Source organism: Trichomycterus rosablanca, chromosome 20 (assembly GCF_030014385.1).
Source record: "Trichomycterus rosablanca isolate fTriRos1 chromosome 20, fTriRos1.hap1, whole genome shotgun sequence".
Lineage (NCBI taxonomy): Eukaryota > Metazoa > Chordata > Actinopteri > Siluriformes > Trichomycteridae > Trichomycterus > Trichomycterus rosablanca.
In genome coordinates, this window is record NC_086007.1 from 23,569,302 (window position 1) to 23,590,436 (window position 21,135).

The 21,135-nt window shown below is 44.1% G+C and overlaps 1 protein-coding gene across 1 annotated transcript in view; it reads right to left on the reverse strand.

Annotated features, from left to right (window-relative positions):
* Positions 1-21,135, reverse strand: part of phldb1b (pleckstrin homology-like domain, family B, member 1b) — a 53,328-nt gene that overhangs the window by 9,349 nt on the left and 22,844 nt on the right. The window contains exons 5-21 of the mRNA XM_063016631.1: positions 20,405-21,135; positions 16,257-16,469; positions 15,904-16,044; positions 15,388-15,525; positions 13,348-13,476; positions 11,143-11,298; positions 9,782-9,892; positions 9,032-9,121; positions 8,743-8,901; positions 7,792-7,929; positions 6,809-6,925; positions 6,432-6,534; positions 5,430-5,480; positions 3,469-3,745; positions 2,462-2,552; positions 2,221-2,367; positions 1,542-1,761 (exon numbers count right to left, since the gene is read on the reverse strand). The exon at positions 20,405-21,135 is cut by the window's right edge and continues 756 nt beyond it. Of these exons, the coding sequence (XP_062872701.1) occupies positions 1,542-1,761; positions 2,221-2,367; positions 2,462-2,552; positions 3,469-3,745; positions 5,430-5,480; positions 6,432-6,534; positions 6,809-6,925; positions 7,792-7,929; positions 8,743-8,901; positions 9,032-9,121; positions 9,782-9,892; positions 11,143-11,298; positions 13,348-13,476; positions 15,388-15,525; positions 15,904-16,044; positions 16,257-16,469; positions 20,405-21,135 (3,012 nt within the window). The remainder of the gene's footprint in view (positions 1-1,541; positions 1,762-2,220; positions 2,368-2,461; positions 2,553-3,468; positions 3,746-5,429; positions 5,481-6,431; positions 6,535-6,808; positions 6,926-7,791; positions 7,930-8,742; positions 8,902-9,031; positions 9,122-9,781; positions 9,893-11,142; positions 11,299-13,347; positions 13,477-15,387; positions 15,526-15,903; positions 16,045-16,256; positions 16,470-20,404) is intronic.

The window sequence follows — 21,135 nt, forward strand, 5'->3', positions numbered from 1 at the left end:
GATTAAATCCTTTCGAAGGAATAAATTGAGCAGTGAGGCAAAACTGCATTACTTTATGAAAGAGTTAGTAATCCCACTAAACACAGGAGTGACAGGAAGTGGAATTTCTTGGAACATCTAAACAATTTGCAAATTTCTTTTTTATTATTATTATATTTTTCCATTTTATCATTTTACTCCCAATCCAGTTGTATACAGTTCACTATACCCCCCTCCCACACAGCCAACACAGCCAATCGTGTCTGTATGGGCACTGAGATGATTGATTGCAGTTGAGATTTGAACTCTAGTGTTTGCGGTCTCAGCAGTCGTGGACTAAGCTTCTAAAATAATCAATGAAAGTACGTACCACAGGGTCGGAGGAGGTACAAGCAACATACAGCCAACAAACTTGTCAAACAAGACATGAAGGCTGTGGTGTCTGGTACGGACAATAGAGCACCTCAAAAGTGAGGATTAAACTGCAGATAACGTTAAAACTGGTGATGATGCCCGTCATAGCACCCATCCTAACTCCACCATTGAAAAGCACATAATGAGCAAGCAAGAATCAAAAACTGGACACTGGAGCATGGGTTGTTTGGACAGAAGACAGGTCTGGACTGCAGACAGGTCAATCTAACACCTGCACTCGGTTAGAATACTAGCAGAATTTGGCCTGACATTGTCTTGTTAAAATAACCTCCCTGAAAAAAAAATAACATCCAAGCATATGGAAGCATATGTTGTGCCTAAATGTATATAAACCACCCAGCTTAAGTGGTGCCTTAACAGACGTGCAAGTTAACTAATGCCACTGGCACTAGCACACATACCGTGACGGGTGATGGCTTCTGAACTAGTGAATATTTACAAAAAAATCATCAAAGCTAAAAAAGTAAAACAATATAATTTTTTATTAGTTCTAATTTCAATGACATACCTATAAAAGACCGAGTCCGAGGTTTGTAAAAAACTGCTTTTAACTTGTGGTAACAGTCTGTGGAATCTGTTCCAGCATGTCTGTGCCCTTGTGCACAAAGCAAGGTCCATAAAGACATTCTGGTAGACAGATCTTTTGTGAAATCCCCCAGCTAAAATGATGAATTTAATGGGTTCCTCCCCTGAGCTTCACAGACTGTACGTGGCCCGGATGAATTAGGAGAATCAGAGAGAGCGATTACCACTGGCTACTATTTATCATGAAGGTTTTGCTCAGTGTGCTCGCTTTGTTCCTAAGAAAGACACGTTTTGGATAATAATATCATATTAATATCACTGGGTGCATTTTATGTCTTTAAATTCACCTCCTTGCTTAATGTCCAGCTCTTATATTTAATGAACTATAAACACTACTCAATAAAATTGTGTGGTCTGAACTAATTCATCCCTCATTGGATGAGAAAAGTTTAATTTTACTGGCTGTTGACGAGGACTAGAGAAGGACTTATTACAATATAAAAAGGGCCGCACCCAACACATATGATTAAAGCAAAACTAAGTATGTGACCCTTTTGGCCTTCCATAATTTGCCCAAACCCAGCTCATATGCGTTTACTCACCAGCGTAGTAGGCGAACGTGCGTTTGAGGCGATCGAAGACAAACCAGCGCTTCTTCCACGACTTGATCTTGCCACCCATCTTGACCAGGTAACCCTTGCACATCTTCTCGGTGATGATGATGTGGTAGCAGGTATCCACGTTGTGGCCCGAGGTCTCCACGTGTGAGCGCAGGTCGAACTCCCCCTTGCGGATGGGCAGGTAGCGCGTCATGGGCCGAGCCTTAACAACATGGTACAATGCAACCACTGATCAATTTTACAGACAGATGTGACCGTGCAATCTGATATTCTATATACTAGAAGGGCAAAAGTATGTAGACACATGTATGTAGACTATTAGCTTGTTGGACATCCAATTCCAAAAGCATGGGAGTTGATGTGAGTTGCTGCCCGCAGTACAATGCCCATCCATACTAATGCTCCTTTGACTGAATGGGCACAAATTCCTACAGAGATACTTCACAGTTTTGAAAGAGCAAACCAAGAGTGGCTGTTGTTATAGCTGACCAGATCACATAGAGGTCACTCAAATTCTGTATCACTTGTTTGTGAAATGGGATGTCCAGCAAGCTCAGGTCAGGTGTCCAAATACTTTTGGCCAGATAGCCTGTGAATGACCGATGACTGGATTTGACTGATCATACAGTAGTACTGAATGGTGAAGTGATCATGACCCCACCTGAGAGAAGTTCTTGGCTCTCATCTTCACCTCCTTCTCGATCAGCTGCTGCCGGTGGACCGTCTCCTCCTGCAGCCTCTTCTCAGCCTCTTCCCGTCTCCTCCTCTCCTCCTCCAGCAGCTGCCTGCGAGCCTGGCTCTCTCGCTCCTGTAAGAAACCAGCGAATCAGAGAGGTCCGAACTTCTGAGCTGAACTTTTACTAGAACTAGTTGTTGAACACCAGTCAGGGTTTGTTACTCACTTTGGACTCGAGGAGTCTGGCTTTTTCAAAATGAGCTTCTTTCAGGAGCTTCTCCATCTCCTCGATTTTTAGCGCGTTCATACCGCTGACACTGTGTGATAGAATAAAATATTACTGGTTTATTATGGATCACATACACAGGAACACAGGGTGTCAAATTTAAAGCAAGCGCTCTTAACTTGAATGGTAGCCTTTAAAACCACAGTGATGTAAAAAGCCTGTTTGGTTGTGGACAGTGTCTCACCAAATTTTACTCACTTTTTAAACCGCTTATTGTAATCCCAGTGGGGGATTGGGGTTGGGAGCCTATTCCAGCTCTCAAAGGGCACAAGGCACAGCAGACCTAACAGATTGTCTAAATGACCTAAAATAATTATTAATTAAAGCCACAAGTGTGAGAGTTTTATATGAACAACATGTCACACATAAACCTGCACTCAGATTTTACAATCTGGTCTTTTTTCACTTAAAAATATGTGGTGGTGCAGATACACTCGATAAACTTTAAAGTATGTCTGTGGGAATTTGTGCCCGTTCATTTAAAAAAGCACATGTATGTCTGGGCACTGATGTTGGTCAAGAAAGCCTCAATTAACGTTCCAGGGTCTGGGCAGTGGTGGGTTCCACTAGACAAAAATATCCGTGCCTGAGGGAGGTAGAGAGGGTCACATAGTAAAAGACCTTCCTGCTACTGCAACAATGACACCTACTGTCTAATTCAGGCACCGGCTCAAGCGGTGGAGAAATACAGAAAGACTAGTGTGGTCCTCTGTAAGTTCTGAGACTCTCCGATGAGAACTGAATTCGCTGCTGACTGGGGTAAAGATGCAGCCTGTTGCTTCACACACTGGAGGACGCATGAGGGTGTCGTGCAAGCTACAAAATGTTTAGTTTTTTGACTTACAAAATACTCCACATGTTCTGCAGCATGTTCTTTTATTTCAGACTGATGGGAAATTAGATCCTGACAGAACCACGTACATGACAGACCCGTGGACTGTTCTAACCTGGACATGTTATCCGGCGAGCAGGCCGAGGTGTTGCCGGTGGAGACGCTGGTGTCGATGCTGTCCGAGCTCTCCAGACTGAGCGTGTCGTAGTTGTCGTCTCCAGCGGAGGGCGCTGTGTGGTGAAGGATGGAGTGATGAACCAGCGCAGGTGCCGGAGAGATGCTGAACTGAGTGTGGGAGCCGTGTAGCGCCTCCCACTGGCACTGGGCTTCAGCTGCAGCTTTCTGCTTCAGTTCGGCCAGACGTCGCCGCTGCGCCTCGATCACCTGCTGACCTAGAGGGAGAAAGGGGTGAGTGAGAGTGTGTAAGAGAGAGTTGAACTGGAATTGATGAATATATTAAATATGGTACAAATAAGTTATATCAGCGTTTCTCAAACCCTGGGGTCACGAGCTGAAAGAAAGGGTAGCAGAGAAAAAGAATGATTTTTTTTTTTTTTTTAACTCGTACGTGAACACCCCCTTGTAGAGGCTGAAGTGTTAAAAAAAAGCTCCAAAGTGTTGAGGTCTTGGAGTATAAAGGGTGAAGTAATTTATTTTCACTTTAAAAAATCGACAGCAGGGGTCAGAAATGGACCAGGGGTGTACAAACTTACGTAGACAAAGCTGCACACTCAAACTGTAGATCATATTTGTAGAGACATACTGTACAAGCTGCACCTAGTCATCTATAATCTTTTTGGTTATTATTTATTATACACTATGGCAACAAAAAAATCCTGGTTTCTGATTGGTTGGGAGGGGTATTAATTCCCGTTAACTGGTTTCATCACAATTCTCATGAATGTGACCTTATATTTAAGGCCCTGATTAATTCACAGGCGTAAAATTAGGCAATCTGCTGTAAGGTTTGCGTTTATTAAATTCCTGTAGTCTTGTTCAAAAACCTAGTTGAAAGATTTCTCAGAAGAGTGAAGGCTGGCACACAGGTGGCACAGCAGGAACTCTCCAGGTTCGAATTTAAGCTCTGCTACCGGTTGGTTGGGTGCCCTCTAGCAGGCACAATGGGGACAGCCTGCTGTCTTTAACACTCTGTAAGGACCCTGATTAGTAGCCCGGAGTGCCTGTACAGAAGTGAAGGAACATGGAGATCTGTGTGTGACTCTGCATGCACGGGACCGACCTCACGTGCAAATCCACCGAAGTACGAGTGAAACAGAACTGTGCACACATTAGAGGGGGCGTGTGTCAGGCAAATATAGGGTGTACATGGAGATCTGGGTCACCAGCAGCTGTAGCCTAGTGGTTACGGTACTGGGCTGGTAATTGAAAGGCTGCTGGTTCAAGTCCCACCACTGCCAGGTTGCCACTGTTGGGCCCTTGAGCAAGGCCCTTAACCCTCAGTTGCTTAGACAGTATACTCTCACAGTACTGTAAGTCACTTTGTATAAAAGCGTCTGCTAAATGCCAAAAATGTAAATGTAAATATTAGCACAGCATATTAACACCAACAGCTTAACCGTACTAAACCCATAACCTTAAATTCTATCTACACATAATGCACACTCAGACAAACCCAAGTTCCCAAGGAAGTTCCCAAACACCCATGCATCCATGTAGGGTGACGAGCTGTGGCCGCTAGGGGTGAGCGATATGACCCGCAGGAATCACTTGATTCGCCAAATTCGGTGCATTTTAGTGTTGGTTATATAAAATGCACAAGTTACATGATGTCATGTCACAGTATTACAATACTGTGAACAATAGTTTATCACCCACCACTAACGGCCACACTAACCGCCATTCCTTTACACATGCAGCACAGATACTGTTTAGCCGCATGAAAAAAACTTTGTCGTTGCACCATACTGGTTACCCGCAAGGATGCTGGAGACAGTAAGAAGCCTGAAACCCACACCGAACAGAATCATGCACGGATTTAAACAAACAAAGCAGACACAGAGGAAGCGAGGGATGAATCGGTGAGTCCAAACCCACTCCAGACTCGGTGAGATCTACCTTTGGGTCTGTCCGTGGTGGGGGAGGACTCGGGTGACGATGGGAGGAAGTCTGGGTGAGAATGGTGGATGTACAATGAATAAACAGAATGGAGAAAAACAATAGATACTCAATATAAATAGCTAGAGGAAGGATTCAGAAATGAGGGGTGTGGATGATGAAGTATGTGGACACCTGACCATGAGTTTGCTGGATATTCCATTCCAAAACCATAGGCATTAAAATGGAAGTGGCCACTACATCCACCACTCTTCTAAGAAGTCTTTCTGGAAGCATGCATGTGGGAATTTCATCCCAGTCGTTCAATTTTGGACCACAAGGTCTGGTCTGGTCTGCAATATAGGTCCTAATTAATCTAAAATGTTTTCAGTAGGCTGAGGTCAGAGCTTTGTGTAATTTCTTTATGGACCTTGTTGTTTGTACATAGTGACAGTCATGCAGAAACATGAGGGCCTTCCCCAAACCACTGCCACTAATTGGAACCATGTGAATAGAACAGAATGCCTTAATTTGTCATATATACATATACAGTACAGTACACTAAAATGAAATACTTGTTTCGCATATCCTGGACTAGTAATCGAAAGGTCACAGGTTCAAGCCCCACCACTGCCAGGTTGGGTCCTTGAGCAGGGCCCTTAAACTTCAATTGCTTAGACAACATACTGTCACTGTACTGTAAGTCGCTTTGGATCTGCTAAATGCCAAATATGTAAATGTGTCAGTGGGTCAGCTCACTGGTGCTTATGTGAAAGCTACTCCCTGCAGTCATGTTCCAAAATCCAATGAATAGCCTTCTCAAAAGAGTGGATGTTGTTAAGGCAGCAGATGTAAATAACACATTATAATAAATGCTCTCAGGTGGAAGTGAAAGTGATGTTTGGGTTCTGGCTGTCCACAAACTTTTGGCCATACAGGACTGTACATCAAAACATTACACTGTCGTCTAGACATCTAGACAAAATACATCATTCTTGCTTATTTAATGTCTAAATTTATTACCTTTCTGTTGCAGGGCCAGCTGTCTTTTCATCTCTATGTCCTGTAAGGTGGCAGCCAGGTTGCGTGGTAAACTGCCAGTGCTGCCAACCACCATGACAGGGCTCTAAAAAAAATAAAAAATATATATATATATAAATAATCAACACCAACTTTATTCAATTAGATTTTTTTTTACGCGACCCAGGTAACACAAAGCATCTTACTTTCTCTATACAAAATGTAACATAAAGCCTCCACAAGGGGGCGTTCATGTAGAAGTTTATTTAATTATTATTATTTTCCTCTGCAACCCAACTCAGGGTTTGAAAAACCCTGATCTACACTAGTGTTTGTATAATAAAGGAAGAGCATGAAAGCATGTGTGATGTGAGATTCACCCTGGAGGGAGTGTTGCGGCCGAGGGTCGCAGAGGCGTATGTGGGCGAAAGGCCGGCGCTGACTTTCGGCTTCTGTGAGGACTGACTGGTATCGCTGTCCAACCTGGAGCGGTACACCTGCAGATCAGAGATGCAGCAATATTTCAATGTCTTTTATTTATTCATAAGAAGCCCTAACTAATTCACGACCGTAAAAATCATGTCACAGTGTTTAACTATTTAACATTTTGCACATTTGTGTAGAGTTGCCTCACATTTACTGTTTAATTTGCACTATGAGGCGTCCTAGCAATCCTATGGCAATTCAGTTAGCAATCAGTTTTCGTGCACGGAGAGTCATGCATTGATCTCTGCGCTCTTCTACTTTCTGTACAGGCGGCTCAGCCTACTAACAAGGCTCCTTGCACAGCGTCAAAGACCCCACCCAGCAGACTTCAGAGGCTAATTTTGCCTGCTGACTGGTAGGGGTGTCCAGCAGGCAACAGAGCTGATTCCCAGTGCTGGTGTGCTAGCGGAAAATCCCGCTCTGCCACCTGGACGTCCTAAGAAACCCATTCTTATAGCTGGGTCACAGTTAAAAGTTTAGATTACTGTGTAGGGTTCGATTTTAGAGTTTAGATTTGTCCGATGTTGCCCAATAGGTTGTCCAGGGGGATTGAAGACTAGCACACGCCCCCAGCCCCTCACCATCAGCTGCTGTGTGAACTCTGAATACAGTTGTGCTGTTACGTAATTTGACATGACCCTGATGTTTGATTTAAACATGAAGCTCCTGACCCGGGTTGGTATGATGTTTTGCCTTGTGATGTTTCCACGTTACAAAAATAAGCAAGTGGACGGGTGTTTCTAATAAAGTGGCCACCAAGTGTATTTTTCCTTAACAGTGTGAAAAGAACCACGTTGCGATGATGAGATGAAGAAATGAGAACAGCAGAAAGAAAAGAGGAAAGAGAGAGAAGCTGGGTCTCCATTACGCCGGTTACCTGCAGAGGTCTGCGAGCCGACGCAGCGTTTGCTTTGGGAGATTGTGGGCTCAGCAAACTGGCACCTCCAGCTACCATCACCTCCTGGTACCAGCGATCTAAATCTAGCCTGGAGATTTGAGGCCTGTGCCAGTCCGGCTGAACATTTACACACATTTAGAGGAGGGTAAAGGGGTGGAAGATGAAAAGGAAGTGAGAGAAGACATAGAAAAAGAAAGAAAATGTTAATGGGCAACTGGAAAGTGTGTTTAGTGACAGATGCAGAATTGGTTCCTCAAGCTTCATTTCACTAGGGTGCAAAACCTATTTATACATAAGAGGCCTACAAAATCATCAAGTGCACTTTAATCCTCTCATGTTCCAATATTGTCCAACAAATCTTGGTTGACCTGCCCAGACATATCTCACTCTTCCACTAATAATGACAACTATTGTCCAGGCTTACCTGTAAGGTCAGTGAAATGTGTGGATGGAACATTGATGGCAGGGCATGTGAACAAGGGTACACTACGTAGCAAAAAGTATGTGATCAGCTTTTCTAATTATTAGGTTAAAATAATTTAGCCACAACACATATGGCGAGCCACGCCCGATTCCTGCACATCTTCACTTCTGTACAGGTCAACCAAGGTCCTTACAGAGCGTTGATAACCCCACCCTTTATTAGTCCAGTCTTTTCCCACACAGCAGACTAGATGGCAATTTTGTCTGCTGCAGGCACTTCCAATTGTACCCGCTAGAGGGCGCCCAGCCGACTGGTAGCAGAGCCGGGACGAATAGGGCATCCAACAAACTCAGGTGATCAGGTGTCCACATATTTTTGGTCATGTTATGTATGTCACATGTAAACCAGTGCTGCATGCAAATACATGTTCTGGAACAACACGGATTGGGTTAAGCCAGTGAACGTTACACAGAGCAGGAGGAACCTACAAAAGTACGGACACACACCTCAAAGGAAAGAGAAAGGGAGGAGCCATGAGGAGAGGGAGGGCAGCAAAAGGCGAGCTCAGGGAGAGGAGGCCGGCGCGATTGGCCAGGAGAAGTGGGGGAGGAGTCAACCTTTGGCATCCCATAGATCTGGTTCGAGTGGCCGGCGGTAACAAAGTCCTGAGAGCCAGCAGGAGGAAGGAAAGAAATGGAGAAGGACTGAGACTGGTCAAAAGTTTAATTCACTGGACTCACTGACCAACATTCTGATTGGTTGCTCCAGCTGCTCCTCTTTTTTATTTCCTCTTACCTCCTTCATTGTGCTGGAGGTTTTAGGAAAAGTTCTGCTTCCAGTCAGGCTGAAGTATCTCTTCTCCAGAGCAGCGAGTCTCTCCTTCTCCTGATGAAGCCAAACACGGGTACAGGAACGGTTAATGTGTTATAGGAGACCGTTATCACATGGTCACGCTGAATACTGAGTCATGCTTAAAGAACATGATAATTACAGAAACACAGTTTAGTTGATAGTTTAGTTAATAGTTTAGTTAATAGCTTATTAAGTAATTTGCTGAGTAGTTTTGTTAATCACTTGTTATTAACCAGACTACTTAACAAACTATTAACCAAACTACTGGACAAGTTATTAACCAAAATACTTAACAAACCCTTAACCAAACTACTCACCAAACTACTTAATAGTTTGGTGAATATTTTAATAGTTTGTTAAGTAAACTGCTTAAATACTATTCACTAAACTATTAACTACTTAACAAACTATTAACCAAACTGCTTAACAAGTTATTAAACAAACTACTTAAACTATTAACCAAACTATTTACCAAACTACCCAACAAGCTATTAACAAATCTATTAAAATATTCACCAAATCAAACTTTTATTAACCACAAACGATTCACCAAACTACAAAACAAACAAAGTATTCACCAAACTATTAATTAAACTGCTTAAATACTATTCACTAAACTATTAACTACCTAAAAAACTATTAACCAAACTGCTTAAGAAGTTGTTAACCAAACTACTTAACCAGACGAAGTACCTTCTGCAGCATCTGCAGGGTGACGCTTCTGTCCTTGGTCAGTTTTTCAGACTCCTGTGCAGCCTGCAGACCCAGCTGATTGGCCTGCTTCTCCAGCGCTGCCACCTTCTCCTATAAAACAAAACAGACCAGACCAGAGATCCAGCCGAGTTAGCCGAGTCACACCAAACAAATGAACGGTATTTGTTATCAGTATTTGTTGCCTGTAAATGTGTTGACTCAATTATTCATAAAATCTGATTATATTTGTGATTGGGCTTTCATAAAGGGAACGTCACAACACCAATCACAAATATAATCAGATTTTATCAATAATTGAGTCAACGCATTTACAGCCACTTCAGTAATCTGATAAAGGGAAACACCAGGTCCACATGATTCTATAATCTCTCTAATACAAGACCTTTTACACAATGTATGTCCACATTTTCCGCAAGCACACCAGCGCTGGGATTCTGAATTCTGGAAAAAGTCTTTCCAGGAGCTGAGGGCTTTTATGGTCATAAAAAGGGGTCACTATTGGTCATGGGGTTGGAACAGGATGCCCAACATGTAAGTAGTCATGTAGGTGTTCACATACAACAAGCCACATAATGTAATTTTTTTATCATGAAAAAAAAGATTTAGGTCCATTATAAAAACAAAGACCTGCTATGCTGCTATCACCTTGCTCAGATGAAAACAAAGATATAAGATCATAATTCACTCAAGTGCTGAGTAACACAATTACCAGAATAAAATCCAATATCTCTAAACCCAATAAGAGCTTAAATGTAATAAGATACCGTGATCCGCTGTTTACACGAGCACTTATTAACAGTTAAGTGACAGACTTGGATACTGATGCGTTATTAGTGTGCGTGTGAACTCTTCTCAGTGGGTAGCACTGTCGCCTCACAGCAAGAAGGTCCTGGGTTCCATTCCCAGGTGGAGCGGTCTGAGAAGGTGGCACATGCCTACCAGCAGTGCTTCAGACCTGGTCAGGCACTCAACAGTCACAAGTGGACATTTCTGAGGGAGGGACGGTTGGATAGGGTTTCTCCTTATTTTGGCTGGGACAGTGACCACCAGCTTGTGACCGCCACCCATGGGATTGTGACCACAGTGACCACCACCAACGGGATTCTGTTTTCTGTGTAAATCCACCGCTGGCTTATGTAACGAAGTGGCTGGACGAAGTCACAGGTCACACTCCTCGTCCAGTGTGAGGGTTTTACAGGCCACAGAACAATTATATTGGGGAATTGGAAATGACTAGACTGGAAGAAAAGTCCCAATAATCTGTACGTTTTTCCGCCAAGATCTTTATATAAACAGTTTTGTGAAAGCTTCCGATCACATGTAGTAGAAATGCTGTTTACCTTCCTTTTGGCCATGCTGCTGTGATACTGTCCCTTCTCCTGCAGGAGCTGCTGGGTCATGGTCTCCCGCTCCTCCTCCAGACTGCTCTCTTTCTCCAACTGCTGGAACTCCAGGTCCTCGAACTGCTTCGTCTCCGCCTCCAGCGTCTCTGCTTCCTTCAGCGTGCACACACACACGTGCACACACACACACACACACACACACACACACACACACACACACACACACACACACAAACAGACACACACACACCAGCCGGACCGTCAGAAAGCAGCATGAGCAGGTATTTTCAGCCATGCTCAATGCTTCTCATCAGCCGAGGCCACGTACACAAAGTACTGAAGCACAGGAGCGCAGCATCTGCACACAATGCACCACACACTGCTCGTTCTTAATTTTTTATTGTATTCCAAATAATTGTAACACAATTGTAATAAACAGTACAATTTGTCACATTATGCTGGAATTAAAACGCTAGCTTTACATTGCTATGAGCTTTAAAAAGAAAAACATTGGGCTCTATCCATATATCAGCTATATCCATATGATTAAGCCAAACCCACAGAGACGTATGAAGGTGGGAGCCTCAATATTAAAGCATTATACGTCTTCAAAAGAATAAATGAAGCAATATTCTAAAACATTTCAGAACAGAATTCTGTTCATCTGCTCATTTAACTGAATTCCAGAATCCTGTGTCCTGACCAACACTGTGGTAGCGCTCATGGTTTTGAAATGCCCGACAAGCTCAGTGTTGAGTCATTAAGCATAAGAGAATTTTCATCAACTTGTTTTTTCTGGTCATGTTTGCAGCAGGGCCAGTTTTAATCCATAAAGACCTGGGTGCCAATCCATTGCGGGGCATCAGCCGTCCCTCACCCCCAGACTAAGACCATGTCTGTGTAGGAGATTCATTAGTCAAAAAAAACTTCTACTTTACATTCCTTCAGTACAAAATGCTTTAAAAATAATTATTGGACTATTTCATCTCATATATCAACCACTGAAATACATCTTGCGTATAACACAATAAGACTGCAGGTATGTTGAGGATGGAAAGCACATGTTGACAATATCACAGTTAATTCATGACATTATTATAATATTAATATATTAGTAAGATGTTAGGGGTTAAAAGGTCAGGTCAGTAACACATGGATGCATAAAGAAACTGCAAACCCAAACCGATCAGACATGCACAGCTGTAGAAAGACAGACTGGCTTACCCAGAATTCACCATACAGCCCAGTGACCCACGACTTTCTGTGTTACCAAGACAGACAAGTGAAAACTACTGCCAGCGGACATTAAAGGAATAGTTTAATGCAACAGGGATTTTTAATAGGGAATTGAAAATGACTAAATTGGGAGAAAGGGGAGCCATTTGGTTAGGGTCGCAGACATTTTTGGCCCTAACAATGGGATCAAAGGTCTGTCTGTCTGTCTGTATCTGTCTGTCTATATATCTGTCTATCTGTCTATCTAATTGCCTAGCTATATATTTGTCTATCTATCTGTCTATCTATTTATCTGTCTGTCTGTATATCTGTCTGTCTGTCTATCTATCTATCTCTCCGTCTATCTGTCTGTCTATCTGTTTATCTATCTTTGTATGTCTCTGTCTGTCTGTCTATCTATCTATCTGTCTAATTATCTATCTATCTGTCTGTCTGTCTGTCTATATATCTATTTGCATATCTGTTTGTCTGTCTATCTGATTATCTAGCTCTCTGTCTGTCTGTCTCTCTGTCAGTCTGTCTCTCTTTCTGTCTGTTTATGTCTATCTGTCTGTCTGTCTATCTATGTCTGTCTATCTATGTATGTCTGTCTGTCTGTCTGTCTGTATGCATGATGAGCTACAGTCAATTAAATGTTAGATGTTGGATGTCAAGATTTTTTTATCCTAAAGGTGTTCGATGGGGGTAGTAAGGTCAGCGCTGTGTGCAGGTGACCAGAGTTCCTCTGCAGCAAACCAGACTGTGAGATGCCCTAGCGTACATTAGCTAAGTGGTAGACCGAGATGAAGCTATTCCTTTAATGTCATCTTTCCAAATATGCATCATGCATCCCAACATCTACCATGTGCTGGACCTAAACGGCTGGCGCGGCTTTGTGTTTGTAGGCTGGAAATAACATTTGGAGGTGGTGTGCATGACCCCACGGAGGGTCGGATAGTCCCCGGTGTCTGCCGGGGCGAGACTGACCCTTTTGAGTTGCTCCTGTAACTGCTCCCTTAGAGACTCAGGGCAGTTATGAAGCTGGTTCTTCAGCTCATTGTAGCCGTCCTGAAGCCTCTCCAGGGCTTCCCGCTTGGCGTCAACATTCGCCCGCTCCTAAAAAGAAAACACACCGTACAGAAGAGAGAAAGAGAACACACTGCTCAAATCCACGCCATGCACAAGCGTCTCGGGTTAGAAAACATCACACACTGGTTCCGGCCAGAGACCAGAAAGCCTGGACGTGAACCATTAACAGTAAATGGGCTGTTTTAATGGAACACAATACCTGCTTGGGGGAAAAATGAGAATTGAACTAAAGGGGATTTTAGTTTCCCAGCTGTTCTAAGCCAGAGGTTCTGGTTGGTAATATTCTGCAGCTAAAGCAAACATCAATTGGCAATCATTTACCTTCTGTTTTCTTCCATCTCAGAACGAATGATTCACAAACGACGTTTCATTAATACTTAAACCTGAAGTTAGTCTTTAGATCATTCTGGATCTACAGTGACATGCATGGATGCATAAAAATCCCACTCATGCATTAACCACAGCAAATAAAACCATTCCAGAACATATAACAGCACAATTCTCTAAAAATTCACCTATTAATGATAAAAGATTTGGAATTTTAGTAGAGACTAAAACAAGGAACAAGGATCTAAAGACATCCCATACCACACTGTCCGGTAAAAAGTAGCGGTTGTACATGTACGAGTTCTTCTAGGTACGACTAAAGCATGTCACATCTTTCCGTGTAAGATGTCAATCACATCTGAGCTTTCTGAAATTCCCACTCCTCCCACTAACACCCATCATCACAGGACCAGACAGTTAAGCTCCGCACCCCCCTCCACACATGAAACGAGCTTCCTAAAGCAGAAACTGGCAGGAAACTTCAGCTTCACTCGCTCTAGGATTGATTCGTTTGCTGAGCTGATCCTCCAGTCTTGAATTGTCAGACAAAAGGCTTAGTGATGATGGAGCGAGGAACACCAGGAACACGAGGAAAAGCAGAGAAGAAAGGAGGGTAACGGGCAGTGAAGGGAGAATTACGGGTTAATGGAGGCTGGTTAGTGAGAATAACAGCATGTCACAGAGCTAAATAATTCCACTTCTTTAAAGTGAGTCCTGTAAAGCATGGAACTCAACCCAAAACTTCTCCAATAAAGATGATCAAACGTCATGAAGCGCTCAGAGCAGAACGATTCACCAGCATTGAATACACACAGTTCTGACATGTGGCAAATTAGGAAACGTAACTTGCAGAATTATACTACACAGCCAGAAGTATGTGGACAACTGAATATCAGCTTGTTTTTTGAATTTTGTTGTGGTGTTGTTCATTTTTTGACATGCATATGGGATGTGTTTAACTAGTTATAATTAACTGGATAATTTATAATAATAATAACGTTAAATCTGGGTGTTGGAATTGTTTTTTCATCCTAGTTTCCTTAAGGATCCAAAATAATTTATTGTGATAAACTCGGAAAGGGGGCAATTACTTTTTCACACCATATTACTCGCTGTATGTGCGGGCGGCACGGTGGCTAAGTGGGTAGCACTGTCGCCTCACAGCAAGAAGGTCCTGGGTTTGATCCCCAGGTGGGGCGGTCCAGGTCCTTTCTGTGCGGAGTTTGCATGTTCTCCCCGTGTCTGCGTCTGGGTTTCCTCCGGGGGCTCCGGTTTCCTCCCACAGTCCAAAAACATGCTGTCAGGCTAATTGGAGACACTGAATTGTCCTATAGGTACCCAGCCACTAGGATTCATAAACCATTTATCCCAAGCCCGGATAAATAGGGAGGGTTGTGTCAGGAAGGGCATCCGGCGTAAAAACTGTGCCAAATCAATAATGCGAATCACGATCCGTCGGTGACCCCTAACGAAAGCAGCCAAGGAAATAGATTACTCACCGTATGTGCCTTTATAAGTGGACTTAGAACTACACAAAGTTGAATCTAAAAATGCTACTCTGCGTGTGTGTGTGTGTGTGTGTGTGTGTGTGGGATGAAAAGATTATGGTACCTTGTCCTTTTCCCTCTGGATGGCGCTCTCTAGTTCGCTGACCTTGTGCTGCAACTGGTTGATTATGTCAGTCTCGGCCTCGATCTGCCCCAGCTCCGCCTGCCTCTCACCCTGCAGCAGTGCCCGCTCCATTTCCGCCTACACACACACACAAACACAACACTTGCTAAAGCTACTGAGCCATAGCAAACACCTTGATAGCAAAAAGACAGGACAGGTGCCCAGGCAAGATTTTACAATATGCTCTCAAGCTTAAAAGTCAGTTGCAGGATGGATTGGCATCAGGTTTGGGATGTGTTACTGCATTGCACCCATTGATTTTGGAAAAAAAATAACCCCCCAGTGACTTTTGTGGTGCAATATTGAAGTTAGCTTTTCCACAAATGTCTGATTTGCTTTTTTAAATCCACGCCTGGTTTACAGGAAAAATTGAGTTTATTCTTGCAGACAAAAAAAACTATTTTTTCGTATGTGGTGTGAGTATTTTTTTAGTATCAGTGTAGACGTATAACCCACCTCCTGCTTGTTCTCCTGAAGCTGCTGTTCCAGCTCTGTGAACCGAGCCTTCAGCTCGTCCACCCTGGCCAGCACTCGCACCCGCTCCTCCTCCAGATAACCCAGCTCCAGTCTAGATCTACTGCCTGATACGTCCTCCATCTACACACACACACCACACCCAGACGCCACATACACACAAAAAAAATCACAGTTTAAATCATTACAAAGTTCATGGGTGCTGGGGTGGCACAGCGGTCTAATGCAGCAGCGGTATGATCGCAGGTCCTTGGTGCGCCCGTAAACACACGACTACACCAAACTAGCAAAGCACTTAAACAATTTTTTCAAAGGTACACGGGAGCAGTTTTGACCTGTGTCGCGTCTCCGTTTTGAAAACTGTGCGGCGTCCTCATAGCATCCTGGTGCGTACTCTCTGTACTGCTGCATTCCTCTCTGAGATTGTCCTCGTCCAGCTCTCTCGGCCTCCGAGTTTCCGAGGGCCCGGAGTAGCCCGCCATGCATGGCCCATCGCCCTTATTGTACTCGGCACAGAGGTTCAGGATGGTCTCCAGTCGCTGCCGCTCCTGAGGAACAAAAGTACACAGGAGCCATGTTCAGCTACAAAGGTCAAAGCATTAAAACCCTACAGCTCATTATGTTTTTGACAGACCAAAATGTTATATATAGCCAAAAGTATGTGGACACAATACTGTACACTTGTTAGGCATCCTATTCCAAAACCATGAGCAGTGAATGAACTTGGTCCCTATTGTCGCTACAACAGCCTTTATTCTTTTGGAAAGGAGCTTGGGCCCCTGGGTGGCGCAGTGTTCTAATATGCCAGCCCATTGCTGCGAAGGTCGGCAGTCATATATCGTGGGTGCAACCAGCTGGGTTCGGTACACCACAGACACAATTAGTGTCTATGATAGGGTATTGCAATTGTAGGCAGTTGTAGCCTAGCAGTTAAGGTACTAAACTAGTAAGCAGAAGGTCGCTGGTTCAAGCCCCACCAGTGCCAGGTTGCTGCTGTTGGGCCCTTGAGCAAGGCCGTTAACCCTCAATTGCTTAGACTGTATCCTGTCACAGTACTGTAAGTAACTTGGGGTAAAGGCCTCTGCTAAATGCCGAAACTGTAAATGTATTGCCACTTTGCCGCTGTAACAGTGACACCTAGTGGCATTCAAGGTGCTGGCAAAAGCAGTGGAGGAATACTGAGAGCAAACTGTGGTCCTCCACACAATAAAGGGCCTGTGTAGGAACCCAGTGCGGTTCAAACAAGCACCCCGCCAGCTTTACGCGAAGGCAAAATAGAACAGGAAAAATGCTAAATAAATTTTAATGTGATGTGATGTGATGTGGGCGGAGCTTTAGTTTGTATTTCTATGCGCTTTTAACCTTACAAAATAATTGCATTTTAATTTACAGGACGTCATTTAAGGACAGACAAGGCGTATCTAAATAAAACAAGAGGACAGGAGAAAAACGTCCACCACAATTTCCTCTGCTCTGAATCATGGGTCAGAGAGGGTGCTGATGCCAATCTGAGAGGGGCGGAACCAAACGGAAGCGCTGGTATTTGAAGCGGCTCTTATCAGGACTGGGTATGTATTATAAAGCCTGGGAGGTAATAACGTGCGTACTTGCAGATAAAAGGGATGAAATCCGCTGTTTGGTTCTCTGCTCCGAGTGTACACAAACAAACTGCTCGCTGTCTTGATGAGCAGATCTTCCACTGCTCTTTCTCTGAACAGCGGTCCCTCTGTGTCCCTCAGTACCAGCAGTGAATTCTCCATGTATTGTGCGTACATTTTTACTCACATTACCACACTTTTCCACTCTCACAAAACACCTCAGAAGAAAACTGAAGATGAAAAAGGAGACGCTCGTTTTGCGTTTGAAGATTCTGATTTCAGTTCATTCTTTAATTTCTGCTCTACAGAGCCTCGCTGAGACTTCACTGCACTGTCATCTCCAGCGCTCAGTCTTCTCCAAACCCTCTATTAGCCAAACCTGTAATCTGCACCCCAGTAGCCCTGCAGCTACAGCACAGAGATTAAACACTTCCAACTCGTCTGAAGCTTCAGCTATTCGAGATGGAGAACAATCCAAGTCAAATGCCATTCTGTTCGCTCGACAGCGGTACACAATGTGTGGAAAAGTACCACACTAACACCAGCCCATTGTTTAGGTAAAATGTAAAAATGTTTTTCAAAAGAGTGAAGCAGGTTGAGGTCATGGTTCTGAAATTGGACGTCCAACTAGCTTACATACGGTCACCCGTCCATTTTCTTTAGGCCATATGGTAAAGATACAAAAGTAGGTGTACCTAATAAACTGGTCATGTGTCTAGCTGATGTACCTCTGAGGTATTCTTTACATTTGTAGGGTGAAGAGTCCAAACTGAGGGCAATAAAAGAGGGCAGTACCACCTGACCCCAGTCTTGCATTCCTCTGGCCTCTGTCTATTTGAAACCTACACAGAGCTGGTCGCAGCCCCCCATAAATCCCCCCACTTCATCCCCCATTCTGCCATCTCACTCCCAGTCTGTTTGATGAATCACCCTCCTAACATGATACTAACTCATGCTTTTATTAAATACACTATATGGCCAAAAGTATGTGGACTGGTATGCTAGCGGGTTGTGCCGCCTCAGACCATTGGTTTGAATGGCCTTCTGCTTATTCTGTTAGCTTAGTAAGCCAAACTGTTGACGTAAGTAGTGGTGATGCTGTCAAAGTAGTGCGTCTAAATAATCTGCCTCACAAGTCGATGTCTTATTAGAATCCTCTTCATTTAGGCAGCGGCCCAGGTAGGCAGCAGGCAGTCCACTAGGTTTTCGGACAGACCCAATATATTTCAGGGCAACGTTGTGCAGTTCGCTTGTTTTTTTTTTTTATGTATTTGTTTAGTCACACGTCCCATCTTAATAGTCGTGGAAACATAATATCACCCTGCCAGCTCTTACTTTATAACTGAGGTCATCGTTGGCAAGACTGGGCTTCCGTCGATTGGTGGCATATGCCAAGTCTGTTGAGTGTGCCAAGGCTGTGGCCATTAAGAGTGATAAATCAGGCTCTGTGTTAGCCAAGTTCATTTCTGCCGCTAACTCTACTGGAACCCGTTTCTCAGATCAGGAGTGAAGTAAAAACCACTGTGAAATTTCTCTATTAACCAAACATCACAGTGTGGAAATGCTTTGAAAAGGATTCAGGTTAGAGAAGGTTTTGGACTATTTTAAGACGATTGCAATGTTCACTATGCAGACAGAATCCTTTTACTGGGAAGCACTGAAGACAGGCGCTGTAGACGGTTCCACTGGAGGGATTTATGGGGTAAATATAACCAACTCTTCACATCCTGCCCTGCTGTAATGCCAGTCGTGCTTAAACAGTGTGGAACAGTGCTGCTGGTGACCTCTGACCATACTGCATTGCCACACACTCGCCAGGGGTCTGTCCTAAAACCTTGTACAGCGCACACACACGTGCTGGATGTTTAAAGTTTTATGTTTCGGATGGTTGGCGTCTTGGTCACGCTGAAGTAAGAAGAGCTGCAGGTATGATAAATGTAAGAGCTGCTTTCAAGATGTTCTTCAGAAACCCAGCAGACCTAATCAAAACAATCAGATCAGGATTAGTGATGTCTGAGCGTCGTCTGGTGTGCTAACCGGGCTCTGATTTCCAACCGAATTATAAGGATGGTTTTCAATGTTCAAGAATACATAAACGCTATATTGCCAAAAGTCTGTGGACACCCTTGATACTTGAGTTTGGGTATTTTAGCCACACTCACTGCACTGGGATTGCACTGTATTACAGTGGTACCTTGTAACTCAACGTCCCCTAAACTCAGAAGCTTTCAAATTTGATGCCCTCCACCGAGCAATTTGGTTTTATTGTATTTTTCATTGATTTTAAACTGTTTTCAATTGTATTTCAGTGTTTTATAATTTATATTTGTGTTATTTTCAGTGTTTAATTGTCAAAAACAACCCCATTATTTTACATTAGCCTATAATACCATGGAACCAAGGGACTATGGAAGGCATTAACAAGTTTCCCATACATCTTCATGGAAAAAAATACCTTGAAACTCAACGTCTTTTAAACTCGACGCCACTCCCAGAACCAACTGACGTTGAGTTTCAAGGTACCACTGAATTTTATTTATTTATTTATTTTTTTCTTTGGCAGCTCCAGAATTTAGGGGTCGCCATAGTGGATCATTGTGGTCTAAGTACCTGATTTGGCACAGTCTTTACACCGGATGCCCTTCCTGACACAGCCCTGACCAGTGCACTGACCAGTGCAACTCTCAATGGCTAGGCTGTTCGCCCGACCAGCTGACAGCAACACTGAGATCCCAGGTTCATAGTGGGCTAATCAACGTTAGAGGACACTTAAATAATACGTTAACAAATCAGCCAAAATTGTAACAACCAAGGAAAGAAGCTCTCCCACACTTCAATACAATGAGGTCAGTTTAGTTCCCACATTATTTTATCATGCCACCTACCAGTCTTTCCATTTCCTGCTCCCTGAGCCGCTCCTCGCGCTGACGCCGGTGGTATTCCAGAAGTTCGTCCTCATTGTCACTGATCTCTGTGATGCTGTTTTTCCGCTCCCTCATGCCTGGGTGGCCGATCCGTAGGTCCCTGTGGCCTGCTGACATCTTTCTGTGAGTCCTAGGGCTTGCTAGAGGTGAGGATCCGGGCAGGGAACCCAGACTGTATGCAGGAGACAGGGTATTCCCAAAGCTACCTTTGCGTCCACCGTTCTCGGTCAGTCCGGAGGTGGGTGAGGGACTACGCCCATGCATTCGTGGGCTGTAAGGCTCCTGAGAGGATGAGGCTGTTCTGCGCTTGGACCTGGGGCTCTCTGGAACCAGCTTGACAGAAAAGCTCTCCGGGACCTGGTTCGGGATGGTTCCTGGGAGTGCCCCAGGCAGCACTGGCACTCCTTTACGTGCCATGGAAGGGCTAAGAGGGGGCAAATCTCTTATGTTGCCAGCGTTGGTCTCTGGGCTCCTGCGGGCCAGCCGAGGACTCTCTGGAGGTTGAAGGGAGTGTGGTTGTGGGGTCCCGCCCTGGATGATGTGAACGATTGGGTCCAGAGGTGGCTGAAATGTCCGAGGTGGCTGAAATGTCCGAGGTGGGGGAGAAAGAGGCTGGGAAGGGCTTGAAGTAAATAAGCAATCTGGCTGGGATTTATCACGGAAGGGGCTGGATGAGCGTTCTTGAAGACTGG